General features: G+C 36.5%; 1 protein-coding gene and 1 long non-coding RNA gene across 6 annotated transcripts; one reads left to right on the plus strand and one right to left on the minus strand.

Annotated features, from left to right (window-relative positions):
* Positions 1–1,001: 1,001 nt before the first annotated feature.
* Positions 1,002–5,110, plus strand: LOC133695226 (non-functional pseudokinase ZED1-like). 3 transcript variants are annotated; one of them, XM_062117121.1, is made up of 5 exons: positions 1,002–1,091; positions 1,524–2,069; positions 2,436–2,562; positions 2,794–3,771; positions 4,047–5,110. In XM_062117121.1, the coding sequence occupies exons 2-4, from the start codon at positions 1,538–1,540 to the stop codon at positions 3,767–3,769; spliced, it is 1,635 nt and encodes a 544-aa protein (XP_061973105.1). In that variant the 5' UTR covers positions 1,002–1,091; positions 1,524–1,537; the 3' UTR covers positions 3,770–3,771; positions 4,047–5,110. The 3 variants fall into 3 exon arrangements, with proteins under 3 accessions (XP_061973105.1, XP_061973103.1, XP_061973104.1); XM_062117119.1 differs by having other exon boundaries at positions 1,524–2,562; XM_062117120.1 differs by having other exon boundaries at positions 1,006–1,089; positions 1,528–2,562.
* Positions 5,111–5,470: 360 nt separating this feature from the next.
* LOC133695228 (uncharacterized) lies at positions 5,471–9,336 on the minus strand. Of its 3 annotated transcripts, none has more exons than XR_009842399.1 (4): positions 8,752–9,336; positions 8,513–8,607; positions 6,016–6,038; positions 5,471–5,916 (listed from the first exon to the last, which is right to left on the minus strand). It is a non-coding gene; the product is annotated as an uncharacterized LOC133695228 (long non-coding RNA). The 3 variants fall into 3 exon arrangements; XR_009842397.1 differs by having other exon boundaries at positions 8,690–9,336; XR_009842398.1 differs by having other exon boundaries at positions 6,016–6,194; positions 8,690–9,336.
* Positions 9,337–9,776: the final 440 nt, after the last annotated feature.

A 9,776-nucleotide genomic window follows, 5' to 3' on the forward strand; every position in this document is an offset into this window, starting at 1 on the left:
TTAGTATGGACATTCATGCAGACGCAAGCTAAACTTTTAATCAATGCCATTATGCAATCCAGTCAAACCCATGTTGTTCTTGCAAAGAACCAGAAAAGAGATTATCAATAGGATTGAAATTCTTCGATTTATTTCATTTGGTTGGAGGTGGATTTTTATAGGCTCACCTTCGAACTTTTGTTAAATGTTATTGCATTAGTCAATAATGAGGTTGCGGATCCCAATATCCTGGGAAATTAAGGAGGATGGGCATGATGAGCTGCAGAAATGCGAAGCTGTGTTAGAACTTGCTTCAGATAGAAATTAAGGCCAGCAGCGATGGAAATCGAAACAAGATTCAGACACATCTTTGAGGTCTGTCCCTCACCAACCCTATAATGCAGACACAGGCGCAGGCTAGCCAAAATGTACTGAGCTTGCTTCAGATGGTTAAGAATTTAAGCAGCTAGAACCGTTCATTTTCCACTCTCATGATGCCCCGTCCTAATCTTTCTTTAGACAAATAAACGAGCATCAGATATGGTCAAGAAAGCTCTCTTCTTCCTTTATGAACCGACAAAGCAATGACATTTTTGAGAAAACCTGATAATGGTAGTATTCAAGCGTGATGTAGTTTATTTATTTATATATGAGCTCCATAATTTAAACCTTCTATTTGCATATAATTCTTAGTTTGATGCATGTTCTATTATATTTTTTTATGTTTTTTGTATTTATATTTTTAAATATAATATATAAGTGGAGTTATTTTGACCTTTTCAATAAGTAAAGATTTATCTGGTCAAATTATTTGTAAAAGGTTTTATTTGATCAAAGTTTAAACATTTAGGGGCTGGAAAAAATATTTTTATTAGTTTATTTGATATTGAAGGGGGGAAATTGACATAATAAAAACCTTGAGAGAAAAATCTGAATTCATCCCAAACCTTAGGGAGATAAATTGAAATTAACTCAAATTTAAATGGCTAGGATTACATTCATCCATCCATTGACTTCGGGTTAAAGTGTTAAAACACAGGCACTCAACCCGGCACCTCTTGGGCGTTTTCTTCACCCTTGATCTTGTTGTCAAGAGCTTGCAAACAAACAGTGTAAGTTGTTATCATTTGCTTTGTCTTCGAATCCCACTATTCTTTTTGCCATTCTTACATCTTCCTTTGATTTGTTAGTTTCAATGTTGTTTCTTTTCTGTTCATGGAAATGTCTGGTTTCTTTCAAGTCTTTAGGAATTCTTATCAGTTTCCGACCATTTTGTTGGATTCTTTCACAAAACACGGTTGTGGCTCTCTTAATAGTTTGCTTAGCTGATTGATGTTCAGCAGAACGCAAGAAAATGCAATGTAAAAATTGGTGGTGATCCATTGACACAAATTCTTGCCATGAACAACTAATTTTGAGTATTGCGATAGGAAACTTGCATGTACTAGTGAAAATTGCATGATTGAGAGGCTTCTTGAAGGATCAGTTTCATCATGGTTTTATAACTACAATTTTATTCTGTCAATCATTGATTTTTTTGGTAGTCAGGTTGTTGCCAATGGCTGCTGAAAGAAAGAGATTATTCATTACGAATGGAAGCTTGTTGCAAGAGAAGTTAATCTCCTCGAGTAATGGTAGATATTATCCCTTCCATAACTTCTCAATTGAAGAGCTTGAGAAAGCAACAAACAACTACGCTCCTCATTGCTTTCTTAGCTATAATCTCCTTGGTACATGGTACAAAGGTTCTCTTGATGGCCGAGTTCTCTCTATTTGCATACCTCGCTATCCAAATGTTCACGCATCACGTAATCAGAATATTAATGAGATTGTGAATGATGTTGCAATAGCAGCTCAGTTGAGTAGGCAGAGAAATTTTTTGAGGCTTATAGGATGTTGTCTCGAGACCCCAGTTCCGCTTTTAGTTTATGAATCTGTCAAACGAGGAAATGTCTCCGAGCAGATTCATGTCACTGGAGAGTTTCACTCTCAGCCTATGACATGGAAATGCAGGTTAAAGATTGCAAGGGAAATCGCTCATGCAGTGTCTTATCTTCATACGGCATTCTCAAGACCTATCGTTCATAGAGGTATAAATCCCTTAAATATTTTCCTGGATGATTATAATGTTGCCAAATTGTCAAATTTCTCGCAATCCTTGTACATCTGTGAAGATGAAATAATCAAGACTGACAGAATCATAGGGACGCTAGGATATCTGCCCCCTGAGTATTTAGAACATGGTGAAATAACAGAGAAATTCGATGTGTACAGCTTTGGTACTCTACTACTTGAGCTTCTAACAGGGCGTCGGCCCTACAATCTTATTGCTAGAAGAGCAGGCTATTTTCGTTTTTGGATGAATAGTATGGAAGGTCATTTTGCAGGGAATTGCCTCAAATATCATGTTAAATGCCATAGCATTAATGAGGTAGTGGACTATAGAATTCTTGCAGGAGGAGGGATTAATGAGCAACAACAATGGCAAGCTGCAGTGGAGCTTGCTCTCAAATGCCTGGAGACAAGTAAAGATAAGAGACCGGCTATGGAAGAAGTTACAAAAATACTTTGGCAAATTGAAAGGTTTGTCTCTTCTCCATTGAAATTCTCATATTTGTAACTTGCGAGTTCTGAATCTCTTAGTTATTCTCTTTGCAAACCATCAATGTTGTCTGTGTTCTCATATCCTGATTTTTCCACAAGGAACTGGGTTTTTTTGGAATTTTTCCATTTGCATAAGATACTGATGTTTGCCACTCTTTGTTCCTTGGTTTGGATAATTCTTCAGTTGTCTTTAATTTGTTTGCTCCTCAGGTCCCTGGCAACATTCCCAGAAAGACATAGCTCAGTCTATGACGATGGAAGGATATTTATGGAGGAAATGATTGCTTCTTATGAGGGCAGGTGCCATGTTCTCCAAAGTTTCTCTGGCGAAGAGCTAAAAAAGATGACAAACAATTATCATCCTGATTACATTTTGTGCTGTAGCAACATTGGCATATGGTACAAAGGTAATACAGAAAATGGAAATATATCCATATACAAGATTAGTAATGTGAATTGGTGTGAGCATGTCAAGAATGAATTCAAGTTTGCTGCAGATTTGAGTTCTCATAAGAATGTCTTGAAACTCTTAGGATACTGCCTTGAGACCTCAATTCCAACTCTAGTTTATGAATCCACGGGGAATGGAACACTTTTTGATGAAATTCACTTCCATCCTGCACCTTTTTCTTTTCACAGTAGGTTAGTAATAGCAAGACAGATAGCTGATCTAGTTGCATATCTCCACACGGAACTCTCTATACCCATTATCAGCAAGAACATAAAATCTGCAAATATTTTCCTGGATAAACATCATATTCCCAAGCTTTCCAATTTTTCACAATCTGTTCAAATCATTGACGGTGAAGCATTCCCAACAAATCAAATTGAGGGGACCAAGGGATATATTTCCCCTGAGTATATAACTGAAGGTATAGTCACTCAGGAATTTGATGTATACAACTTCGGTGTGCTTCTGTTTGAGCTTTTGATAGGATTGAGACTCTTTGATCTATTTCATTTGGTTGATAAGGAAGGTGGATTATTATTGGATCACCTTCAAAATTTTGTTAAATGGCATAGCATTAATGAGGTTGTGGATCCCAAGATTCCAAAAAACGAAGAAGGGCACGATGAGCAGCAGAAGTGGAAGGTTGTGTTAGAGCTGGCATTCAGATGCATGGTGACTGCAAAGGAGGAAAGGCCAAAGATGGTAGAAGTTGCAACTGAACTCAACAAACTTTAGAGGTATATTTCTCAGTCTCCTTGAGTTAACAGTGGTTTATGATAATTGTATATCATTGAAACCAGAAAATTCGTTTTCCACACTCATAACTCACAATCTAACCCTATGGTTTATCATAATCGTTTGCTTCATGACACACATCCGGGGGTTTGATTGTATATAGATATAACATGCATACATCCACATCCACATACAGAAGCACATGTACTCATCTTAAAATCCTAAGGCCTTGTAATTCTGTCTATCCAATGAGTCATATTATATACTTGGTGCGTAGGTCATTCAATTCAGTACTGTCACAGCAAGAGAGACATTAGCCTCAGAGTGCGGAAAGCTGTAAATGGAGGAGTTGATTGCTTCCTACTATAAGGGGCATAACTATCCATGGCTTATCTGCAGAAGAGGATGGTGACAAACAGTTATGATCCTTACAGTTTCTGTTGAAGCAACATTGGCATGTGGTGCAAAGTTAATATGGGAAACACAATCGTTACTCTCTGCAAGATTAATAGTATAATTGGAGTAAGCATGTCAGGAATGAATGTAAGATTGCTGGCAAGTTGGTTGCTCAAACAGTTTTGGCTTGAGTATTAATTTCCAGCTCTGCTATATGAATATGCCGAGAATGGAACATTCTCTGAACAGAATCACTTCCTTTCAGTAACTTTGCCTCTGTATAGAAGGCCGAAGAATGTGAAACAAGTAGCAGATGAACTTGAGAATCTCAACGCTGCATCTCTGGACCTCAAATATTATATTTGAAGGTGAGACAGTTACCTTTGAAAAGCAAAAGCGTTTAGAGCTTGCATAAAAATGAATGGAGACAACAGAGGAAAAGGTCAACCATGGTTGAAGTCGCAGAACTTCAACCAATCTTCAACATTGATTCATACTAAGTTAAAAGCCACTTAAAAACTGGTCAGGCATAAATGTTTGGGAGAATTATAGGTTATCTCCTATATCTCACAAAGCATTGCTAGCTTAGCTAACTTTCAAAATGAAACTCCTTTTCCACTCATGCTATTTTCCTACCCCAGTCTCTCTGGGAGAGCTAAAAAAGGGAGCGCCTTCACCCCCTGCCAATAAAAGCTGTATTTATAAACAAGAGCTACAGTCTATTAAACCAAGAGGATTGTGAACTTGGGGCTCTTTGCGGGAGGTGTGGTAGTCACAAAGACGGGGCAGGGACTTCCATCCTATGCTCTTTTTAGAGGCCTTTTTTTTTCTTTGTTTTCTGGGTTTTTTTTTTTTGGCAGACCTAAAAGCTAGGTAAGAGAACTTTGCAAGCCTTTCAGCTTGATTAGGCAAATCTCGCAGTAAGCATTGATTATATTAACATGAGATGGCAAAACTCTCCAACTGGAAAAGTCCTGACAATAACCTTCTCAACAAGATTCTTAAAATCCTGACTGCAACGTTGACGTACCCACCATTGCACTTACAAGATCCCTAGTTTATACATGAAGTTCCCAACTCCATCTCATTTCTACTTCGGACTTGGCTTGCACAGCACAAGCCACTCGACTTTTATGTAATCCAACAATGGTGGGTGATCATTTTTTCACTATGATCAGAATCAATTGACAGATAGATCATTGGACGATTTTATTTATCCAATCAACTGTACATGTGGTTCTTGTAGTAATAGTGAGTTCATAATATGAACTCTCACAGTAGCTCTTCTTTTTCCAAGAAACAGAATGCCAAAACCAACAAAGCAATATTTACCATATTTAACTGAGTAAATTATTACTCCAACCCTCTAAAGCAATATACTCCAACTCATGATGCCGTAAACTAAATCAAGAGGAAGGGCGGGTAGAAAGTTTGAGCCATTAATTCATATTGCTAGGAAAGGCCTCTGAACAAAAGGGTTTGCACTGTCATCAAGCCAGTAATGGTGTCCGAGATGACATTTGCACACCGTGGCCTACAGAAAATCAACCAACCCCCAGCGAATCTAAAAGGAAAAAAAAACATATCTACAAACGCCATTCCAGTTTCTTGAAACCAAGACCAAAACAAAACATCCTAATATCCTGGACTACCATTCATTAGCAATCAACAAAAGTATCCATGTCAATTGATGCCCTACGAACGACCAAGTGCCTTGTAATTTCTTCCACATGATCTCGAAGCATGTTCCACTGAGAATGAACAAAGTTATGTCAAAATGACTAAATAGCTTCCAAATCCATAAACCATTAGAAAGATGCCAAAGACAGCATTAAGTTTGAGAGATGTACCTGCTCCAGCGATAATGTAATACCTGGAATTAAACACATGTCCATAGTTGTCAGGAACATTAGAAGGTGTAAAAGTAGAAAAGATAACAAGGAAGAGGAGGGATCCGTTTACCCATTCCCCAACCTAGGAGCTTAAAAGCTCAGACATCCACACCAAATTCTACTCTTTAACTTTCAGGCTTGTAGAACAAGAAGACCAATTCATACATGCAAAACAAGTGATGCACTGTTTACAAACGGGTAAAGATCTTCATGGGAGAAGTTACAACAAGAAAAATGCACATATACCAGCATAAAAAATGTCCTACTCGTCATAACAAATTAGCCAAGCAACATCATTCAGTAACCTAGAGCTCCATTATTCAATATGCATATCAGTCATTTTAAGGCTCCTGAAAGATTAAAAGGCTAGCAAGAAAATCAACATGGAGATGATAAACAACATAAATGAAAGCAAAAGAGAAAGCTCTGGTTAATATCGCTAATTGTAAAAGATTTCAAGATCTCTTATTTACTGAAAAGAGGGAGAAAGGGAATTATATGGCTTTCACTATTTAATCACTCAGTGGATATAGCAATTAAGTGAGTTTATTTTCTATATTCTGAAGGAGAAATTTGGTGAAGTTCACCACTGGCATCAATGAGTTAGTAAAAAAGTTCGTTTGTAGCTTTAGTCCCACAAATTGTTGTGTCTTTATCTCCAATTCTAACTAACATAAAAAATAAAAAAAAATAAAAAAAACAAAAAAAAAACAACATGTGTTGACTAGAAGGACTCAATTCAGGTGTGCAATCAGAAGATTGCAATAACAAATTTATTTTTAATCGATTGCCTGAGCAATGCTGGAAGAAACAAAATTGTTCCATTTGAAACTATTGGTTGAGGCATGTTTATGTGTTCACCTATTTAGTTTCCCGGACAATCATCATGTGGCTCATCTCTGAAGAGAACGGAAAAAAAGGTTCCTATACATGCCCATGTTCTATCACAAAAAAAAAAAAAAAAAAAAAAAAAGCTTTTCCTTGATACTAGAGAGAAAAATGCCAAGGGGCAATTTGCTGACTAGCTTTGTACAACTCGAAAAACAATGGGAATTGCCATCCGTATATCAAACTAGTGATCTAAGTCAAGAGGCCTCCTGTCTAGCCAGGTTACAGCCCATGACCCAAAGTAGCAGCTAGCGAGCATATTAACGCTTAACCTTGCATAAGCCAAAAAGATCACCTATTCAACCTAAAGGCAATTCACAACCTTTCTCAAAGCAAGTCCTAAGAAATTTGTTAACTTGTCCAGGCCTTCTCCTGAAAAAGTTCACCCAAGTCTAAGCATTCAGCTCAATATTTAAATCACCTGACATGTTCCATTCAATGCAACATTTGCAGCTCTGTACAGGCATACACTGATGCCCATAAGATTCTTGTCCAGAATCAACACAGCAACAAGCAAATGCTGTATTCAGCCTCTTTCTTACAGAAGTACAGTGATGTACCAAGTTTTTCCCCTGTTTTGATAATTATCAATTACAAAACCTCACCCCAAGCAAAAATGAACACTCTAGAATGAAATTTGGTCTTCCAAACAGCTCTCCAAGAGAAGCCACTCTTCCTCCCATTACGATGAACCTTCGCAAAAGGTAGAGCATGAAGAGAATTCACATCAAAATTACCGGTATTCATGATCCCTTACTCATCTGTGATCATGTGAATATCTATCCATCTCAGCCTCAACTAATGAAAAGCCTCAAGTTCTCAACGTGCATGTTTCTAAGAGACAATATTCCAAGAAATATCGTCATTGTTGTATGTAAACAAGAACTTCGAGCACAATCTTTATCCCCAGCCTCAGCCATCTAAAAGGTTTGGGAACAAGACTTGAGACAGGAATTTTGACACTGATATCATGCTTGAAAGGTGCAGAATCCATTTTAGCTCCTTCAAAATCATAAAAGGAAAAAAATATGCCTCCCAGCCTCTTCAAACTAAATGCCATCTTTATGTTTTCCTAGATATACAGGAGTGGCTACACTATTGATTCCAATCATTTCCACCTTAAACACAATAGCACATTCACATCCAACTCTACAGAAATTCATAGATTTTCTTTAACAAACTGATCCATACATTAGTAAAGACAGGTAAAGAGCAAACAAACACCTTCTCTCAATTTCCAGTCTTCTAGTCCATGAACTAAACAATGATACTTCAAAAACCAAATGAAACTACCCTAGTTACTTTTCCTCGACTTCGTTGACCGTAGTATTTTACTTCAAAACCTAGATATACCGCACCCTAAAATTACACTTTATCATAATCCCCAACTTCACAAACCCTAATAAGTTTTCTCCTTTTCTTTCACAAGTAGAACCCAGCCAAAAAAAAAAAAACATATACACAGACATCTAATCTTAAAACCCTATAACAAAAGAACTCACCCCAAAGAAACACCACAAACAAACACAAACAAAATATACAAAAAGAGGAGGTGAAAAAATTAAACCTTTTTTGCCAGGGAGAAGATTGCCATCTTTGGGATAAAACTCACGGATATCAACATTGATCTTTCCTCACTGTCACTCTCCTATTCCTCCCTATCTGCACAAAACAAAAGGAACCCGTCATTATTTTCAAAGCCCTAAACACGTAACACAAATATACCAAAAGGGTAGAGACCTACTTCACAAACAACGATGTCATCAGAATTATCAGAGGAGTTGTCAGGCTTGGCAGATTTCTTACCCGGCGGTTGTCATCAGCCCCGCCCTCTCCCTCCTCCCTTGCCGCTGCTGCTCTCTTTCCTCCTCTTCCTGACATTTCTCTGATTTCACACACTCTCTCTGTCTTTCTTACAGAGCAGCAAAGAATACTCTACTTCTGATGTCTCTTCACTCCTGGCCTTCTTTGAAAGGGGTAGGTTTGGTCTTTGAATGGCGCGTGGAGTTTGAAATAGTGAATTATTTTGGGCTTCTGGCTCTCATAGCCCACATTTAACCTCAAGATTTTGTTTCCATTAATGTATTGTAGAGGTGATCTTCTTCTTCTTCTTCTTCATCTTCTGTTCATGGGATCATTAGCAAGTCCACACCTCTATGGTATGATATTTGAACTTTGACGACTAATATAAGTTTAACAAATACAAGAAATGCGATGCAAATTAAAGAAAATAAAGAAATGCAGCCATACCCCCTCATCCAAACTAAGAATTAAATTGAATTCATAAAAGACTCGAATCTACTTTATTGAAGGAAACTATCAAATACGTAAAGACTTTGCTCACTCGTATACTCTTTATGCATGCGAGATAATATATATTGCTTTGATTGAGTCTGCAATATTCATCATATATATATATATATATATATATATATATATATATATATATATATATATATATATATATATATATATATATGTTTTATAATATCTCATTTTACTCGCTACTCTCTTAAGCTAGTTGTTTAATCACGGGAATAGAAAATCTTATTTACGACATATAATCTCAATTTCAGGTTTTGGAATTATGTTTTGATTATTTGAAATATTGCTTTTTAAATTATTTTTTATCTAAAAATATATTAAAATAATAATTTTTTTATTTTTTTTAAATTTATTTTTAATATTACCGTATCAAAACAATTTAAAAATATTAAAAAATATTTTTTTAATAAAAAACAGGTTCCAACTCGCACCACAACCCCAAACTATGTTTTCCACTTTCTTAACTGGTTTAATAATTAATATATTTCCTTAATTATAGGGTAAAT

Source organism: Populus nigra, chromosome 5, assembly GCF_951802175.1.
Source record: "Populus nigra chromosome 5, ddPopNigr1.1, whole genome shotgun sequence".
Lineage (NCBI taxonomy): Eukaryota > Viridiplantae > Streptophyta > Magnoliopsida > Malpighiales > Salicaceae > Populus > Populus nigra.

Bases quoted from the DNA above. Each gene is read 5' to 3' on its own strand.
- LOC133695226 (XM_062117119.1), top strand. From the start codon at position 1,538: ATGGCTGCTGAAAGAAAGAGATTATTCATTACGAATGGAAGCTTGTTG. The intron at 2,563-2,793 runs GTTTGTCTCTTC...TTTGCTCCTCAG, and splicing joins ATACTTTGGCAAATTGAAAG to GTCCCTGGCAACATTCCCAG.